An 18,969-nucleotide genomic window follows, 5' to 3' on the forward strand; every position below is an offset into this window, starting at 1 on the left:
GAGAGAGAGAGAGAGAGAGAGAGAGAGAGAGAGAGAGAGAGAGAGAGAGAGAGAGAGAGAGAGTCTTGTTATGAAGCCCAGGGTGACCTCAAATATAAGATCCTTCTACTTCAGCTTCCGATGTGCTGGGATTACAGGCAAGGGCCACTGTGTCCAGTGTGGCTTTATTTCAACCCCTCCAGCCACCCCGATCTGAACAACATTCTCATCTCATTAACCCTCTGGTGGTTTGACCTCAACTGTCCCTTATTGTGGGAATGACTGAGCTCTGTCTCAGTGGTTCTGATCAGACCCCTCATTCGGGGGCATGGCAAATGACAAATGTCAAGGAGTTAGTGCCAATCAGACCCTTTATGGAGAATTTTAAGCAGCTAAGAAACATAAAAAGGCTGGACAGTGGTACTCCCAGCACTCAGGAGGCAGAGGCAGGCAGATCTCTGTGAGTTCGAGGCCAGCCTAGTCTACAGAGCGAGTTCCAGGATAGCCAGGGCTACGCAGGGAAACCCTTGTCTTGGGGAAAAAAAAAGATATAACAAGAGTAGCTCTTAGGCCAGGTGTAGCTGGAGTCCATTGCCCGTCCTGTGATTATCAGCGCCTCAAAAGTGCTGTGTGCGTTCTTTTATGTTCACTCACGCAAGTGTGCGCATGCCCTTGTACACATATGAAGGGCAGAGCACAACTTGCGGGAGTCAGTTCTCCCTTCTACCATGTGGGTTCCAGGGATTCGAGCCAGGCTGCCCGGTGTGGGGCAAGCATCTTTGCCATCTGAGTCATCTTACTGCCCCCCCACTCCGCTTTGTTCTGAGAGTCTCAGGTAACCCAGGCTGGCTTTGAACTCAGTCCGTAGCCAAGGTCGACTGTGAACTCCCGCTCCTCCCACTCACACTCCTGAGCACTGGGATAACTGACAGGCCACCACACCCAGGTTTTGCACAGGTTCTTTTTTTCAGAAGTTGTGTACTTCAGGGGCTGGAGAGATGCCTCCTAGGGTGAAGGCACTTCTACCAAGCACGGCGACCTGAGATCAGTCCTGGGGACCCCCGTGGTAGAATGGACACCCAACTCTCACAGGTTTTTCTCTAACCGCTGCACATAGACTGTTGTACGCATGCACCATCATGGCTACCACCCTACCACTATATGTGTTTGTCTTTCCAAGTTGGACTTCAAGGGTGAAGTTTCTTTAAAATCCAAAATGAAGTTCACTTATTGCTCTGCCTTACCAAATAGAGCTAAAAGGCAACCGAAGTGAAAGATTAGAAAAGCCCTGGAACAAAGAGATTCCAGGAGTTGTGTGGGACTATCTGGTCTTTCCTCTCCTGTCCAGGGTCCACTTGCTTGAGTGGCTGACTTGGCAAAATTGCTACTGGAGTCGCCCACTCTCAGCAGGCCATCCGAACAAGTAATGGGGAAATCAGAAAAGAGGAATCTTAGTCAGGGTGGCCACATTGGCAAGAGAACCCCCACACATGCCTCTTCTTAGATTTGAGAATTCTTGTAGCAAATCGAGTCTGGTATGGCTTTTCTAGTGATTTCTGAGCTAAAAACATGTCCCCCAAAACTGTCACTTTGCTAACTGTGAGAGAGACTGTATGGGAATGCTATCGGTCTAGAAGAAAAGTAGGGCCAGAGGATGGGGAAGCTTGCCGTGTTCCTAAATATTTATAACTATTATTCTTTGTATGTGGTCATGACTCTGTGTGGGTGTGTGCATATGAATGCAGGTGCTAGCAGAGACCAGAAGATAGAGCTGGATCTCCTGGAACTGGAGTCACAGGCATGCTGAACTTAATTCCTCTGGGAAGGCAGCAAGCATTCTTTTTTTGTTTGCTTGTTTGTTTGTTTGTTTGTTTGGTTGGTCAGTTTTCAAGACAGGGTTTCTCTGTGTAACAGTCCGAGCTGTTCTAGAACTAGCTCTTGTAGACCAGACTAGCCTCAAACTCATAGAGATCCAGCTTCCTCTGCCTCGCGAGTGCTGGGATTAAAGGTGTGCGCTACCATTGCCTGGCAAGCATTCTTAACCTCTTGGCCACACCCCCATCCCTGAAAGCTTGTTTCCTAATGGTATCTGGACCCAACTGTGCTGGAAAGCACATCCTGACTAAATTTCAGCCACTTGAACCAGCAGGGTTTTACTTTTGCTCAAACCACTCTGAGCTGGATTTCTGCAACCTGCAGCCAAGAATCTGAACATAAACATTATTGTTGCCTCTTTCATAGAGGAAGAAAGGGCAGGCGGCATGCTCCAGACCAAGCAATTCCCAAAACATAAAGCAGGGACAAAGGTGAGTGGTGCGAGGCTGGGGAGGGAGAAGTTCTGGGACAGGGGAGTGTGGGGACAGTGGGTCAGGAGGTGACTTACTGCTTGGAGCTGGTGTTGTCTGTGATCTGCTTCACAATCTGGCAATAGCATTCGTCTCTCATGACCTCATGATCTCCGCAAAACTGTGAAAAGGCAGGCCAGATCATTGCCAGGTCGGGAAGTTCTCAGCCCTCTGAGCACCAGCAGGATGAATTCATTCCTCTCTGGGCAGCATGAGAGGTTTCCCACTGCACTATAACCGGCAGATGAGGAAACCAAGGCACAGAGCAAGAAGGCAGCAGGAGGCTCATGCTTCAGGACTGACCTTCAGGAGCGTGCAGAGCACATCCAGTTCATTCTGGCCCTTCAGTGGGGCGTCTCCCATGAACCTCATCACAGCTGTAGGAGAGACCCATCCTGTTCAGGACCACCATGCCCCCGCTGCCCATCCCAAGAGGCCCAGAGGTCCATTTCCTCTCTGAGAGGCTGAAGCTGAGACAGCTGGAGGCTTCCGTTTTCTTCAAAGTGTCTCAGATTTGGGGGAAAAAAAAACCCCAGAACCAGAGAAGAGCGGTAACGAACACGGGTTACACAGTGCTGCATCCCACACACCTAGGAACATGTCAACCGCCATCTTGTTGAGATTGTTGTCACTGAGTTCAATGAGGGATTCCTGGATTGGGGCCTGTGAGGAGACCAAGGGGTTGTATTACGATGGAACTGGGACTCGGCAGAGCAGAAGAGGACGGCTTTCGGGCTATATTATGACAGGAGGGCCCCCGTCACAAAATAGGGACAGACACTGTGCTGCAGGGGCCCTGGCTCTGTATACTGAGAGCCAGAGGCTTTCAATAGGCACAAGCATTTGCTCCAGGGGACAGAAAGGGGATTTTTGCATCACCACTTTACAAAACAGGAAACTGAGGCACAGTCATTCACCTTAGTGAAGCAAAGCATGTCCTCCAGAGTTTTGGATTCCTGGTCCTCCTTAGGCTTCAGCTTGAGGCCGTCCCTGCAACAGATGGGCGCCACTATCCAGTCCTGCCTCCCAGCCTTTGGCTACATCTTTGCCCCTTTCAGTTGTTCTACCGGCCGGAAGGCACCCAGAGGCTGGGACTAAGGGGTCTCCGGATCCACCCACCAGAAGTGAGGCTGGGAGCCCTACAGACCGAATTCAAGGCAACACGGAGATGGGGAGGAGGAAGATGGATCACTACCCACCGGGGACGCCTCCGAGGATCTCGAAAATACTTCTGGGCAAATTCTAGCAATGTGCTCGATGGGAGCACCACGGCGTCCTCTCCACTGTCAGCGGAACGCGTCCTGACTGGAGGACCCTGCGGGACAGGTGCAGTTGCCAAAGGCCCAACACCCAGCCAGATCCTCCGGTGAAAGCTTACCTCCAAGTCACACGTCTGGACCCTTCAAGTCTGCCCCATTCACCACTTGTGTTGACAGACACCGCCCTCCAGGCCAGTCCCTTGCATGGGATTGGCTGCATTCTACAGATGGCCCGCCCTTAGAGTCTCTGCCCTGCCCCTCACCTCTCTCCGGCGCCCCACCTCCCGTGCCGCTGCTGCCGAGGCCACTGCAGCCGCCACCGCTGCAGCCCGGCCCCGGCCCGGCTCAGCCGGGAGCTGCAGGAAATCTGGCGCAGCGGCGGGCTGCACGAGCTCGGAAGGAAAGCGACCCACGCGCCCGTGGACGGCCCCGAACCGCCAGCCTAGGGACAAGTAGAGGAAAACAGGAAGGTCTTGTCTTGGGACCGAATGAGTCCTTTGAGTCCTTTGAGGAGGCTTGTGCGCCCTCTTGAGGCATTCCTAGTACTATTTTTTTTTTTTTTTTTTTTTTTTTGTGGTACTGCGGACGAATGCCAGGAGCCACAGGAGATAGAGTATAGGGCTACAGGCATGGAGACACACCTCAGCCATATATGCAGGCAAAGCTTGGGTTGAAGAGCTGCTGGCCGGCAATGTCAGGTCACCTTAGGAGACCAAGGGGTCACCAATAGACTCTTATCATGAGTCTGCAGTGTGTTTGGAACCCGGACTAGCATCCCTGTCTGGTGCTCCAGGTTTGGGGCATCCACAAACTCCTACCAAAGTCAGGGCCTCTCCGCCGCAGCTCTTCCAGGTACACCAATTTCTTGCGGACCACACACCCGGCGCTGTAGCCTGCGGAAGGAGCTTGCGTCAGCTTGAACCAGGGACGCCATTTGCTCAGCTGCCCCTCTCTTGGGCACGTCCACCCGGGTAGCCATGGAGCTGACCCACTCTAGGTGGTTCCAGTCGCTGCAGGTGGATGATGTCACCCTTGTGGAAGGATAACAGCTCCGGGTCTTCAGACAGGAAGTTCCTCACTGCCACCACGTAGTCCGAATCCTAGAAAACACCAGGAATAGAGAGTGCTTTGTACTGCCCCCATCCCAGGGGCTTCCCTCTGCCGCTTCTTCCATTCTCCCAAGCCATCAGAGAAGGCTCATCCCTTAGGTGGCAGGAGGAAGTGTTCCCTAGATGGGCAGAGGGTAGGCCATTGGGCAGAATGGGAGCCTGGAATTGTTGAGCACATTCTTGTGCCTTAGCCACTGATCCCTCCCTAAACTGTCCTCTGGATCCCCCTAGAATGGGTGCCGGGCCTGGGATAGATCCTGCCGAAGCGCAGGGGTAAACAGAGGAGGAGGTTCGGAGGACAAGGAATGCAGTTTTGTAGAGACAGGAGGTGCATCCCACAATGCTGAGGGCAGGTGTGAAGAAGATGCAAGAGAGAAGAGGCATGGTGAGGGGAAGAGCTCATTGGTCGAGAAGTCTGTGGGTGTGTCCTTGTGGTGAGGGGACACAGCTCATTGGCAGAGAGAGGTGTGTGTGTGTGTGTGTGTGTGTGTGTGTGTGTGTAGTGTATTCGCACTCTCTGGGCGGGAGGGCTGGAGCGGAGTGGCAGGCCACATCTGTGGAGCTGTCCTAACCTTCTTCAGCTCCAGAATGAAGTTGTCTACTAGGGTCTTGACCTGACGAGCTCGGGCCGAGAAGAGGATGATCTTCTCATTGGTCAGGTTGAACTCTAGCATGTTCTGTGATGGCATGGTCACAAATAGGATGTCTGCAAAGCTGGGGAGAGAAGGTGGTGTGAGGGTGAACCTTGTAGCCAAAGAGATGCCCTTCTACAGGCTTTTTTGTTCCTGTTTCCCCTCTCTGACCCATCTGTATGTTCTGTGTATTTTAAAGCCCGTTGTGCCATAGTCCAGCCCCTCAGTTCAACCACAAAGCTGGACTTGGCCCACACAGTATCTTTGTCTCTTCGATTGGCCCAGTTTTTTTCCACCCAGCCAGTGATCAGAGCTCTCTCTTAACCTCATGTTGAAACCGACAAAGGGACTCCAGTGGGGAATCTGGCCACTCAGCTGGGTTTCGGGGGGCCAGATGTCCAGGGACTAGGCTGATCTTAGCAGTTACCCCCTCTGTAGAGTGAGCTCTGGAGACAGGGCTGGCTAGAGGGAGAGCAGGGTAGTGGGCTCACAGCTCAACCACTTCCTACCTGTGTGACCAGAGACCATCAGCTTCTCTCTCTGTGCCTCACTTTCCAAATCTTTAACACAGACTTAAGTAAAAGGCTCAGCAGAGTCAGCACATCACAGGTGGCTGGTTGTTTGTTTAATTTCATGTGCATTGGTGTTTTGCATGTATATCTGTGTGAGGGTGTCAGATCCCCTGAAACTGGAGTTACAGACAGGAATGAGCTGCCATGTGGGTGCTGAGGATTGAACCTGGGTCGTCTGGAAGAGCAGCCAGTGCTATTAACCACTGAGCCATCTCCATAGCCCCACATCACAGATGCTTAATAACAGCTCTGTCCAGACAGCCCACTCCCACCTGCTTGCCACTCACCTGTATGCACACAGGACCCGAAGCTGTCTGCTGGCCTCTCTGCTGCCTTTGTCCATCCTCAGGAGTTTGATGCCCGTGTGGGATACAGCTAGGATCTGCACACCAGTGCCCACACTGCCCTAGGAAGGGTGAGCCTGGTGAGTTCTTCCATCATTATCCCTGGCTGCTCTGGGCAGGCAGGAAGGGGGTGAGAAGGGACTCTTACCATTGCTGGGAAGAGGCGGGAGAAGTAGACCTCCCAGCTGTCTCGGGCCATGCTGACCGCAGCCCGCTTCACGCTTTCTGTTACCAGAGGTCGCTGTGTGTCCAGCTGGTTCTGGGCTAAGGGAGATCGGTTCAGGTCAAAACCCTCTTCCCCTCCTATCCAGCTCACATCTCAGGGAGTCGGGTGTGAGAGGCTGGTACCAGCAATAAGCTGTCCAACCAATGTCTGTGTGGGGGGCTAGAAGCCACGGATAGAAGAAAGGGCCATATTGCATGTTACACGTAGCTGACTCCAAACATGCAGCCTGGTGAGGCTGAATGAGAATGGACAAGTGTGGGAGGCAAGAGGGCAGGGCGTGTCCTTAGACGGCTTCCAGGCAAGGGCTGTCCCCAGATCTGGTTGACTGCCCATCAGCAACCTCCCCTTCCCCAAGGTACCAAACAGGGCCTTCATCTGCAGCCGTTCATCCTCAGAGATGCGCAGGCAGGCCTCAGAGAAGGTATCATGAAGGATCTGCCGAAACAAGTGTGCCCCTGCTGGAAGCTGAGTTCTATGGCCTAGGTTCACCGGAGGGGGTTCCTGTTCTGCAGCACGGGGTCATCTGTAAACTGGGTCACTTTTGTTATCTGATCCTTCATATGATCACCTTAATCCTTTCTGCTTTCCCCAGGCCTTGGTTTCCATATGTATCCAGAGAGACCGAGATTTGGCCTCTAGGCCTTGTGAACTTAGAGTAACTGTTTTGTTTGTTTTGTTTTGTTTTTGTATAGGGCCTTGTATCAAAACTCCTGACCCTCCTTCCTCCACCTTCTGGAATTCCAGGCATGCATAGATGCCCAGAACCTTGACTCATCAGATGCACGTGTAGCCCTGCTAACCTTGTGTATGGGAGAGGGGGAAATCAGTAGAGCAAACCCACGGACCCCAGAAGAAAAGACCCTGCAGGTGGGAGGAAAGGAGAAGACCTCACCTGCCGGAACAGGAGGTCCAGCTGCACAGGGTGGCTGTAGCTGTCCTTAGGGTAAAACACCTGTGTGGGTAGGGCCTTAGTTACCCACTGGTTACCCTCTTTTCTAGGCTGGACCCCAGTCCCAAATGCAGCCGCTGGCCGATCCCATCCCTAGCTCTAACCTCACTCCCATTTTTTCATGGTTCCCCTCACCTAGCTTCCTGGATAACCCTGCCCATATTTAACCCATCCTCTGGCCTGCTTCTGGGACCTCTTTACGCAGGAAGATCCGCCAGGGGGTGTCCTGGTAGCCGTAGAAGTTGGGGTTGACTAGGCGGTGCAGCTGTGTCTGCACAGGATCCTCTGGAGGCTCCAGTGACCTTGAAGGCTGCACTGTAGAGGGCAGGGGCAGAGAGTATAAGGGGGCTTCTTGAGACCCAGCAGGACCAGGAAGGGCTTTATGGGCCTTATGGTGGCAGGAGGTGTCATGAAAGTACAGCAGGGTGATTCAGCAGGACTGGGCAAACCTCTCTGATGTGACATTTGAGCAGACACATGATTGATGGACAAGAAGGAGCCAGACTCCCAAAGCCTGTGAGGAAGAGCATTACTCTTGGAGGAGACAGCCCATGCAAAGGTCTTGAGGTGGGAGCAGGCTTGGTGTCTTAGTTATAGGAACTGAATGTGTCAAGAGGAAGGAGGGGAGAGGGAAGGCTGATAGATGATGGATCACACAGGCCGGTCAAGATCACAGTGAAGAGTTTGGTGTTCATGATAGGAGCTTTTGTCAGGGATGCGTTGTGAGCTGACTCATATTTTACAGTCACTGCCTAATTAGGGCTTCCCTTTTGGGGCAAGAGGGCTGGATTTATAGCTCTAGTTGAATATTTCCAAGCTGTGTGGCCTTGGGAAGCAGCTTAAAATCTCTGTGCTTCTGTTTCCCCACCTTTAACAGGTAGGAACAAATAGCACTGTTTGATGAGCTTCAGTAGGATTCAATGAAGGTGGGGCTGGCCGGAAACCAGCGATTTAAGGGGTGATGTTATAATGGCACTGTTGTCTACACAGTATGTACATGATGACTTAGGGACAGACACAGCTCCCCCAAACACCCCTGTGCTCACAGGCTCGCTCACTCACTTGGACACTTGCACATCCCTCCCTTGAGGTCCTCACCTGGAGTGGGCCCCATGCATGGCCTTGGGGCACTGGTCACTGGCTTCACTAGGGCCACAGCCTCTCTGGACACCTGTCCCACCACAAACAGAGCGCTCAGGGGGCAGAAAGCAAACCATGGAGGGGAGGCATGGGGCCATGCTGAGAGGGCAACTGACTTCTGAGGCTTCAATCCCTCTGGGGTACCCAACCCCACTCCTCACCTGAGTGCTAGGCGCTACTGCAAGGTGAGCCTTCTGTCCCTTCAGGATCATTAGGGCTTCCTCATGAGGGTCAGGTGGCCTCCTGAACACCTTCCCACCATCCGTTCTGGCAGGTGACCCATGGCAGGTTAGACACTAGGTATTCCCTTTCCCATAATCCCCAAGAGAAGGGACCCCTCACTCTCCCACATCATTACAAAAAAAGCACCGAAGAGAAGTCAAGGCTGACCAGCACAGTGGAGACCATGGCAGCCTGAGCCTCCCTTTGCCCTGGAGCCCATCTTGAATGGTGACGAGCCTATAGAAAAGGTAAGCTGAGGGCTAGTGTCTGGACCCACCTGCGTGTCTCAGGGCGCCCTGCCCAGGGCGGCTGCTTGCACTGCTTGATGATGCTTTTGATCTGCTGTGTGGGTTGTGGGAAGTGCTCTGAGTTGAGCGTGGAGTACCTAACCAGTTCCGGGGAGGCTGAAACCGTGAGAGCAGGTGGCCAGGTGAGGCCGTGGGGCCCGGTGGCCCTGGCCTATTTGGGCAGCCTCAGGACTTGGATGGACACTCACTGGATTCTGGAGCAGTCCAATCCTGAGCTAGGATGGGGGCAGCCACAGGCTTGCTAGGGATCTTCGGGGCCTTTGCCACAGAGCATGGGGCCAGCGACTGTGGAGTGGGGCGCACGAGCACAGGCTTGGCTGGGGGGCCGGTGCCTACAGTCTTTGGCTGTGCCTCTGGAGCTAGTGGTCTCTGTGGAGAGTGAATCATGAAGAAGCCGTCCAGGACATACCTGGGAGCTTACCCCCAGGCACCCTATCTCTGCCCAAAGGATTCCTGGTCTCAGACATGAACAGAAAGCCTGGGTAGCACAATATTCCTATTTACCCTGGGCAGCCTGACTCACCTCTGGGGGCTGGGGTCTTGGAGCTGCACTCAGAGGCTGCTGCTGGAGCGCCAAAGCCTGTAGGGTCATCTCCCGGGCCTGGGAAGAAATGGCCAGGTGACCTGTGTATGCATGCACGCAAGCACGCACGTACGCACGCACGCATGCTCTCTCTCTCTCTCACACACACACACACACACACACACACACACACACACACACACACACACTTTGTGCCCTGCCCCCTTTTACCAGTTACACAGCCTGCCTGTGGATGAAGGCTTGCTGCAGAGCCAGTGTAGAGGCATCCAGGCCTGGGACTGGGGAACCGGGCAGAGGGCACAGGTGGGCACAGGTGTTGGGGAAGCAGGAGCTCCCCTATGCACCACCGGCCCCTAATCTGGAAGTATATTTAGGAAGTACTGACTGGGCTTGACTTTAGGGTCTGGAGGTCTCCGGGGGGTATCTTCAGAAGCACCACTGCCACTTCCACCCGGCTGGCCCCCACCTTTCATGCGGTAGGCGATGGCTGTAGGCTTCTCCAGGTCCTGGGACAGCAGTGGCCGCCTCACTGCTGTGATCCCCAGGATCCATGGCAACAGGCACCTGACACCAGCCCAAGCTCCCAACCTACCCCCTCTACAGGAATGAATTGTGGGAGCCAGTGTCTGTACTGGGGTTTCTGTACTAGGGCAACAGGTGATCCAACAATCCATTCTGTGAGCGTGCCTTCTCTCAGATGTGACAGCTGCTGTTCTGACTTAGCTGTGGGTCCTGCCAGGGCAGCCAGGGGCATCTCCAGCTGCCAGGTAACCTGAAGATTTCCCTGCTCCCAGCGCAGATCCAGACTGGACCCCCTGCCCCAGGGCCCTTGTGTAAGGTTCAGATATCACCCTAAGACGTGGGCTATGTTTCTGGTACACACACACTGAGCCCGTCACCTGCATCCCTCTGCATCCCTCTGCATCCCTACCGCATCCCCACAGGCCAGCACAGGATCGAAGAGGCTGTCCAAGTAGCCATCCAGCTCCCTGGGGGGTACAGTGGTCTCTCTGGTGCTGTCTACAGCTGGTGAGGATACAAAGGGGCCAAGTTTACTTCTCCTCTGGGTCTTCACACCCTCTGGGTTTTTCCCCCTTTAATGCAATGGCCATTGCTGGTTGACCTTGGCGGGTTGCTGTCCATCTCTGGGCCTCAGTTTCCCCATTTGGACCCTCCTCATTGTGGCTGCAGTACCCATCGAAGTCAGGCATTTTGGGCATGTGGTCCTGGGGCTGGGGCCTTGTGGGCGTGTCCTCATCTGAATCCCAGCAGTTCCCAAACACCCTGTGGATGAAAGGGGAGGCATAGGACAGCTGACCCCCAAAGAGATTCTGTGACCCGCCTGTGTGTCCTGGGTCAGGTGGCTTCTCCAGTTAGGAAGAATTACTAGGCATGGCAGTACACACCTTCAACTCCAGACTCCCGAAGCTAAGGTAGGAGGATGGCTTGAACCCAGAAGCTTGAGGTTCAAATGATCAAACATAATAACAACCCCACCCCCAGAGCGCAGCCTTTCCCTACAGCTGGTGGGTAGCTGCTGGGGGTGGGGCAGTCTGGGAAAGTAGCTACATACCCTTTGGCATCTCCTCTGCCAGCCAAAGGCCCTTCTGCACCCACGATGAAGTAGGATTTCTGTCGAGGAAAGTCCCTGAGCAGTTCCAGGTCTGACACCAGATCCAGCACATAGTCATGTCCAGCCAGCTCTGCCCACTGGACTCCATTCTTCATGGCTACTGTCCAGCCCCTCCAACCATCAGCCAGACCCCTGGTTAGTGTGCAGAAGAATGGAAATGGTGAAACTGTCAGCCATTGCCTGGAGACCCCAGGGTATGAATCAGACCCCAGGCATGGCCAGAGTGGCCTCCTGGATCCCCCAGGGATGGTGCCTTCTACCCCCTCCCTTTCTCCCAAATCATGGGGTGCCAGATGGGGCATTCTAGGAGCCAACCTGTGCTTTAGAATGTCTCCAGCAACAGCTTCCCCCGTACTCCAGGCGTGTACCGGACAGGAGAACTGGTCACCTGGCACAGCCAGTTGCTGTACTCAGTCTGGGGTATCTCCAGGCCAGCCTCACTGGCTCCCATGTCCCTATCCCAGATCTCAACCCCCCACTTCCCTGCACCGCCACACAGGCAGGAACCCCTCCCTGGCTTTAGACCCCTTAGTGACCACTGCTCACTTCAGAGAAGCAGCCTGAGGGATGAGCCTACATACCATTGAAGCAGCTCACATCTAGCGCCATACTGGCCTTCTCCTGAATGGCAGTCCACTCAAGCTGTGTAGGGGGAAAGGTGCGAGCTGTCCCTGAGCCCATGGCCTGCAGGAGGCGATGCTGGCACACAGCCTGGAAGCCATTCTGCCCATAATCAGACACAAACCTGGAGGAGGAATAGGGAGTTGGAGCCTGCTGTAGGCTCAGGCTAGCCCTTAGCTCTAAGGTGAAGTGGAAAGGCCTCAGGCTAACTCACAAATAGGATAGGTTGGCGAGCACACTAACAGGCTCCCATAGCCTAGAGTGCTAAGGCTGGCCCAAGAAACAAATCCCAGGTTAGCCCAGAGTATACAGTCTAGCACAGAAGTCCGAGGATGGGGTAGCATGTCATTGTTCAGGTGGGGTCCAGAATCCGGACTCTGGAGGGCTTTGCCCCACCCCTTCACTCAGTAGTCTGGGTGACCACCTGCTCTTAGCCTGGCCTCCTAGTTTTCACCCGTGTAAGAGACGGCTGCGAGGGTCCAGCTCAGCTCAGAGTCAGTGAGCTGTTCCCACCAGCAGGTCCTCCTCATGCCCCTACCCATTCTGCCCTGAGAGGAGCGAGGGTTGTGCTTTCAGGAAGGCAGCACACAGGTACCCAGTGACCCTATTCTGCTAGAACCACCATAACCACAGTACCGACTGAGGAATGGCTGCCTTCTGCATGCAGGCCAGGTGAAGGTGCACACAATCTGATGCTCATTGCTCTCCTGCTGGGTGGATCCTGTTCCCACCCCCTACTTATGGCAGAGAAAAGAGGGGTACTGGCCCCGTGTCATGCGGTAGGATTGTGCACCATCCCCCACAGGCCCAGCACCTCACCTGCATCAGGGATACATTGTCAATGTGGTCATGCCCACATGGCACTGGTAAATGTTCTGCACACATAACATATACTATAGAGTAGTTGCTGTTGTCACCCCGTTTTACAGCAGACAAGCTCAAGGCCTGGAGAGGTTAAGTGACTTGTCCAAAATCACAGAGTTGGTTTGGGATTTCAGTCCAGACTGTCTGAACCCAGTTGTGCTCCTAACCCCTGTCCATCACACAACCTAAGAGATTTAAGAGCTAAGAACTCTTTTCCCAATTCTCCACACCTGGGAGATGGGGTTTTGCCCCACCCTGGGTTTTGTCATCTTCATCCATTGCGACTCAATCCCTCCCCTCTGTAGTAAAGCAAAGCCTGTCTTTCTCCTGGGTCTGGACTCATGTGATTGCAGCGCTGGCTGCCATTCATGCTGGTCTTTGGCAACACAGAGGTACCCACTGGCCTGACCTCTGAGCTCCTGCCTCCGGCCACCTCTTGCCCCGGGTTGCACTCACTTGAGGAGGAACTTGTCAAGGTGTGAGGAAGGTGCGAAGCCACCGAGGCAGGCAGCCAGCAGCAACCAGCCACGCTTGGCATTGTAGGCATTGTGATTCCGCCACACCTGGTTGGCCAGCTGGGCTAGGATCTCATCCCGCAGACCCGGCTCCACCAGCCCCTGGTGCACTATGTAGTTCCCCAAGATCATCTCCTGGGTGCCGTGCAGGTGGGGGTCTCCCATGAAACGCAGGATCTAGGGCACAGACAGACTCTCGTGGGTGTCTGCTCACATTCTTCTTACAGTCTCCTGCCCATAAAATGTCCCTTGTATTTTAATATCACCCTACTATTCAGTGTCAAACAACTAGCAGGAAAGTTAGGACCCAAAGTACACACTGCCATCCTGTCCTGCTCACGAGCCTCCGGAGGCTCCCATTCATTGCCAGCATCCTTTGGTACCCTCGGCCTCAGCTGGCTCCACTTGATCTCTAGTTCTCTAGAGTTCAGACCTGACCACATCACTCCCAGGAAACACCTTTCAGGGCTCCCCAACTCTCTGGTGAAATGGGACCCGGAGGCCTGCAATCTAAGCCTCACTGGTCACTCTCCCTTTTCTTGCCATCTCTCCTGTCCTGTTCCCAAAGAGTTCCTCCTTCCCCTAATAGGTAAACTCTTCTCATCTCCAAAGCCACCCCCTCCAGGCTGCCTCCTGTGGCTTGCCTGGCTGGACCTGGGGCCTCATTTGTGTTCCCAGCCTTTGAACCTCCCTCTGGACATGTTGGTAGTCCTGGGTCAGAACAGGGACCGGCCCCCTCTGCCTGGGGAGTCCTTAGGCAGGAATGACTGGGAGAGACGCTCAGAAAGAGGCCAGATCTTTACACTGACATACAGCTTCAAGAAGAGGTGTGGGACTCATAAACTGGGCTTGAAGGTCAAAGAGGATGTCCAGGGAATAAAGGGGAGGAAGCTTGTAACCTCCTCTCAGGTAAGGGGGCATGGGCGCTCGTGGCCTGGCATTGTGTTGTAGGCTATGCACTTGAAGTTGGACTGGGGCAGATCCCATACTAGCTTAAAGACACTTATGGCTTCTGTATGGTGCTCCACAGGTAGCCGTGTGAGAGGCATCTTCAGGGGCACTGTCAGCATCCCAAAGGAGGGCTCCTGGGGACACAAGGAGGGCATGGGAGGTAACACTGGGACAACAGACATATCCGTGTCTACCCCACCTCACGTTGGGCAAGAGACCATGGGGTGGGCTCCCCACTCCATTGCCTAGATGAAGAAGCTGAGGCTTGCTGAGGGCAGACTATGACCCCCAAAGAGCAACTGGGGGAGGCCGAGCAATGCCGCTGGGCCCTTCTGGAGGACAGGACATGGAGGCAGGTGCTGTGCCACCTCCTAGTCAGGTTCTAGCAACCCTAGGCTGGTTGGTGAGCTATAGAGTTGGAGTCCAAAAGGGTCTCACTTCTGTTAGGGACCTGGGGCTCCCAATGGGCTCATGCCCATACCTCAGAAGCCTTCAGGGAGGCTGTGTTAGCTCTGAGTTTCAGTGCCCAGGGGTCAGGCTGCCCAGCACTTACCTTGAAGTGGCATCGGATGAACTTGGCCATGGGGTAGTTGTTGATGTCAAGGGGAAGCGTGACACAGGGCTCAGCCTGGAGCCTAGGAGTCCGGACAATGGCTACTCGGGGCACACTGGACAGCTTGAGGCCTGCAGACAGTGGAAGCATGTAGTGACTGCACCCCTCTCCCCAACCCTTCCCTGCTGCTGTTAGAGCCAACACACCTGCTGCTGCTGCTTGCAGGAGCCCGGCCACCTCAGCTGGCACCTCCAGGTGCCTCACTGGCACCACTTCCCGCTTGCCGAGCTCCTGGAGGAATGGGTGAGGGGTAAGGGGACCACCACCACACTTCACCTGCTGGTCTCCCTCCCTGTCCCTCTGCTGCGGCTCGGACCCTGCACCCACCTCCTGCTCACGCAGCCATGCCTCCTGTGCCCGGCGCCTCCGCTCTGCCCTCAGCTGCAGGAGAGCAAATGGTCAGGGCACAGGTGGCAGAGACCATGGCCAGGTAGCCTGGGCAGGCGCGAGCAGTAGGGAAGGGCCTGTGGCCTGGAGGCTCCTGGTGGCACTGATGGGACCTCCCGCAAGGGAGGCAAAGGTATAGCCAGAGATGGGAGGGGATACATTGGCAGGACTCCAGGAAGCCTTGCTTCACAGAAGGCCTTGCATGCCTCCAGAGCTTTGGGAATGGAACGACATTTATCACTGGTAGTTGCTTTATGTGACAGAGGACAAGACTGGCAGTGAGCTAAGTACCAGATCACACTAAGGAGATTCAAGTCACCCAGTGCCAATCTACCATGCCTGCAGCTCACTATGAGCCCAGTGCTAGCTACATCTCTCCAAATAGCATTTCCTTCCACCCTGCTCTATGCCCAAGGGACATGCCAGGAAACGGGCCTCAGAGGAGCCACAGCCACCTGGCTCAGGAGGAGGGCATGGCAGGGACTTGCACTGGGGATGGGTTCCTCTTGGGCTAAGTGCCCGCCCCCAAACGCAGGCAGGACTGTACCTTGAGGTAGCGGCGGCGGTTCACGTAGGTGTGCACCAGGGAACGGAATTTCACCAGACTCTGCCTCATCTGCTGGTAGCGTTGTCTGAGGAGTCAAAGATGAAGCCACAGGGTGACAAAGGGTCAGAGATACCTCTGCCACTGCCCGTACTTCACTCTGGGATCCTTTGTCTCAAAAGAAAATGAGTTCAGTGTGGGACAGAGACAGCCACACCCACACAGCAAATCTGGTGGCAGGGCCCAGATTGATCCTCACAGTGGTCATGTACTACCCCACCATGAGTTAGTTCTGGAGCCCCTGATGTGCAGGTAACAGGGAAACCTCTCATCTGGACCCACAGTCCGAGAGCAGTGACCTGGAGGATCAGGTCATTCTTCAGGCAGAAGCCTCCCTCAGCTTGCATGCCTCCAGAGATGGGAAGCTGACTGTTTGAGCTTAGGCTCCTCTGAGACTGGAGGACCCAAGAGACTTCCCCTTCTGTGAGCATCACCTGGCCAGGAAGCCACGGGCCCTGCTTTGCAATAGGATGATCTTCCGCCGGAGGGAGCGGAAGTGCCGCTGGATGAAGAAGCCTCGCAGGTAGCGCTGCAGGGTGAGGGCAGCGCGATGCTGGACTCGCTCCCGCATGCTCTCCAGTAGCTGGTGCAGGTGCTCCTTCAGGAAGAGCTGGGAGTGGGAGGTAGCAATAGATACCCCTATTGAAGAGCCCACAAAAAGGGAGAAGACAGGACTGCCTCCCGCAGCTTGACTGGGAGTTTGGAGCAGCGAAAGCTAGGGTACTGGGGCACCAGACATCGGAACAGAGCTGAGGTGGATAAACATCCCAAGTTTCGGTATCTGGATGAGTCTGAGGTACCACTTGGATACCACTGAATGTGGGGCTCTCCAGAGCTCACCTTGCTAACCCCAACACGGTACATGTCTGGGGTGACTGTGCATAGCCGGCTCAGCAACGACACACACATGTCCCCATCCGCTGGCATGCTGAGCTTGAGGGTCACCAGGCAGCGGTACCTGGGGGAACAAACCCAGCCTGAGGGCCCGATGTTACCCCATCTCTGTGTCTGGGGGGGCTGTGGTCCAATAGGGACTTGCTCACAGCACTGTCCCCAAAACTAGCTCAAGGTGTCAGAACTAATACACTATTTCAGCAGAACAAAACGCTTTTCTGACACCTGCTGGAGATTGTCCTAAAGGCGACTAAAATCACATGAGATGGGTTTCATACGTAAAGAAACTATGAAAACAGAGGTGTCTGTCCCCAAGCCTGACGGCCTGAGTTAGTCTCTGGGGAATTCATCTCTTCCACATGATGGAAAGAGAGTACTGACTCCTGAAAACTGTCCTGTAACCTACACACACACATTGATTCATTTGAGCCACCAACTAGTAAGTGAATACATGCAATCACACACACACACACACACACACACACACACACACACAAGTCAACAATTATATTTCCCATCTATATGTTTGAATCTAACATGCTTTGTACGGTGTACAGTCTGAACAACAGTGCACGAGGAGAGGAGTCCGTGTGGCTAGGAACTACCCAACGGAAGTACCTGTCGATGAACACCTGGAAAGGTAGTCGCACCGGAAAGCCTTCCTTGCGGATCCGCACAGTCTCCAGAACCCCTGAATAGCGTAACTGTGCCATCATCACGTCTGGCTCAAAGAGACCCGGTTCCTAGAAGGACGCCCAGAAGCACATCTGCATTTCATCCATTCAGGTACAAAGGTGGGGGTGTGCAGTCCCGCAGTGGGCAGGGAGGGGTTCAGAGAGGCCAAGCCTTGCCCAGTGTCACACTTCACAGGGAGGAGGACTTGACTTCGCCAGGGGCCTCACCTTCTTATGGTTGGGTTTCAGGCAACGCACGAACAAGGGGTTACACCTGGGCGGAGGTGGGAGAGGAGGTGTGAGACCCCAGAGGGAGCGAGTGGGTGCTCACCCACTCTGCCCTGCCACCCAACCCACCTCTCCATTTTTTCCACCAGGTCCAGGAGTGACTGCTGAAACTTGGCAGCCACAGTGTGAGCTTTGTAGAGTCGGGTAATGGAGCTGCTCTTGCCCAGGCGTGGAGGGCCGGTCTGTGCAGCATGGCTGGAGAAGAGGTGTGCCACCACCTGGAGGGGCCGAGGTATTGGACAGGGAAAACAGATGAAGCAGGTTGAAGGCAGGACGGGACAGAACAATAGGAGTCAGGTCCCTGAACTGAAAGGGTCTGAAAAACAACTTGACTCCAGCTGTCCCTGCCATCCTAACTTGCATATGGGCTCAACACCTCCTGAGGGACCCAGCCCAAGCATGACTGCTTTTCCCTTTCTTTTCGGGGAGTGCACAGTACTGGCTGTGAATTTGGCCCTGGTCAGGAACTTTGGCTGGTTTGATAGAAGAGGAAAAGGGAAGCCCATAGGGGAAGGGTGCAACCAGTCCTTCTGTCGTAGGTCCACCTGCTGATGAGCAGTGGGGCTGGCTTTCCAAGGAACACAAATTTGGCCCCATGTATCCCCCCAAAATGTCAGACTTCAAACATAAGTGAAGAATCCAGAACTTAGTCTCAGTGGTAAACTGATTATCGAAGGGTCGGAAGGGTAAGGGTCCTCGTAGGGACCAAGGTGGGGACCATGGCAGGTGACTGAGGCAGGGATGAGTTAAGGAGAAAGACCAGGTCAAGGGGCTTCTCTTTCCTGGACTGGGGACAGCCTGGGGTAGAGCTAGTGGAGGCTGGATCAGGTGCCACCAGGAATGTGGGCAGGGCCACTGGGGTGGGGCAGGGCCACCAGGGTGGGGCAGGCGAGAGCCCAGGCTGACTTACCCTCGTGCGGCTGCGCACAAACAAGTCCAGCACATCTTGGCGCACTTGGTCATGGTTTTTGTCCAGGAACTTGTGCACCTAAAAAAGGGAATTGGTGGGTCTGTGTCTGTGTCTGGTCTCACTCACCCCATCCTGTATGCAGCCAGGATGCATCAAAGGCTTATTCCCAGTCCTCCGCATTCCTTCATCTTCTACCAGACTTCCGTCTGCCGTCTCTCTTAGGAGGGAATGGACCCTCCCCTCTGTCTCCCCATCTGCTCCATCCTGCTCACGCTTTCAGGGGGTGGGGTAGACCCAGACTGGGCCATACTTCCTTCTACCCATTCTGCAGATGAAGACAGTAAGGTCCACATGGAGACAGAAGTGTGAGAATCTGCTGTGACTTG

General features: G+C 54.6%; 1 protein-coding gene across 1 annotated transcript in view; it reads right to left on the bottom strand.

Annotated features, from left to right (window-relative positions):
- The window catches only part of Myo15a (myosin XVA), a 54,325-nt gene that overhangs the window by 16,594 nt on the left and 18,762 nt on the right, over positions 1 to 18,969 (bottom strand). The window contains 38 exon segments of the mRNA XM_005349942.2: positions 2,363 to 2,445; positions 2,628 to 2,701; positions 2,915 to 2,987; positions 3,242 to 3,314; positions 3,524 to 3,639; positions 3,847 to 4,025; positions 4,402 to 4,476; positions 4,572 to 4,683; positions 5,265 to 5,406; positions 6,184 to 6,302; positions 6,389 to 6,504; positions 6,826 to 6,901; positions 7,359 to 7,418; positions 7,609 to 7,730; positions 8,514 to 8,586; positions 8,717 to 8,822; positions 9,055 to 9,181; positions 9,268 to 9,454; positions 9,609 to 9,686; positions 9,840 to 9,907; positions 10,015 to 10,135; positions 10,561 to 10,655; positions 10,753 to 10,913; positions 11,203 to 11,394; positions 11,578 to 11,650; positions 11,844 to 12,007; positions 13,204 to 13,439; positions 14,252 to 14,347; positions 14,767 to 14,897; positions 14,973 to 15,057; positions 15,154 to 15,207; positions 15,761 to 15,845; positions 16,252 to 16,427; positions 16,658 to 16,775; positions 17,330 to 17,454; positions 17,614 to 17,659; positions 17,743 to 17,891; positions 18,584 to 18,661. Of these exon segments, the coding sequence (XP_005349999.1) occupies positions 2,363 to 2,445; positions 2,628 to 2,701; positions 2,915 to 2,987; positions 3,242 to 3,314; positions 3,524 to 3,639; positions 3,847 to 4,025; positions 4,402 to 4,476; positions 4,572 to 4,683; positions 5,265 to 5,406; positions 6,184 to 6,302; positions 6,389 to 6,504; positions 6,826 to 6,901; positions 7,359 to 7,418; positions 7,609 to 7,730; positions 8,514 to 8,586; positions 8,717 to 8,822; positions 9,055 to 9,181; positions 9,268 to 9,454; positions 9,609 to 9,686; positions 9,840 to 9,907; positions 10,015 to 10,135; positions 10,561 to 10,655; positions 10,753 to 10,913; positions 11,203 to 11,394; positions 11,578 to 11,650; positions 11,844 to 12,007; positions 13,204 to 13,439; positions 14,252 to 14,347; positions 14,767 to 14,897; positions 14,973 to 15,057; positions 15,154 to 15,207; positions 15,761 to 15,845; positions 16,252 to 16,427; positions 16,658 to 16,775; positions 17,330 to 17,454; positions 17,614 to 17,659; positions 17,743 to 17,891; positions 18,584 to 18,661 (4,244 nt within the window).

The sequence above is a fragment of the Microtus ochrogaster genome, chromosome 7, assembly GCF_000317375.1.
Source record: "Microtus ochrogaster isolate Prairie Vole_2 chromosome 7, MicOch1.0, whole genome shotgun sequence".
Taxonomy (NCBI): Eukaryota; Metazoa; Chordata; class Mammalia; order Rodentia; family Cricetidae; genus Microtus; species Microtus ochrogaster.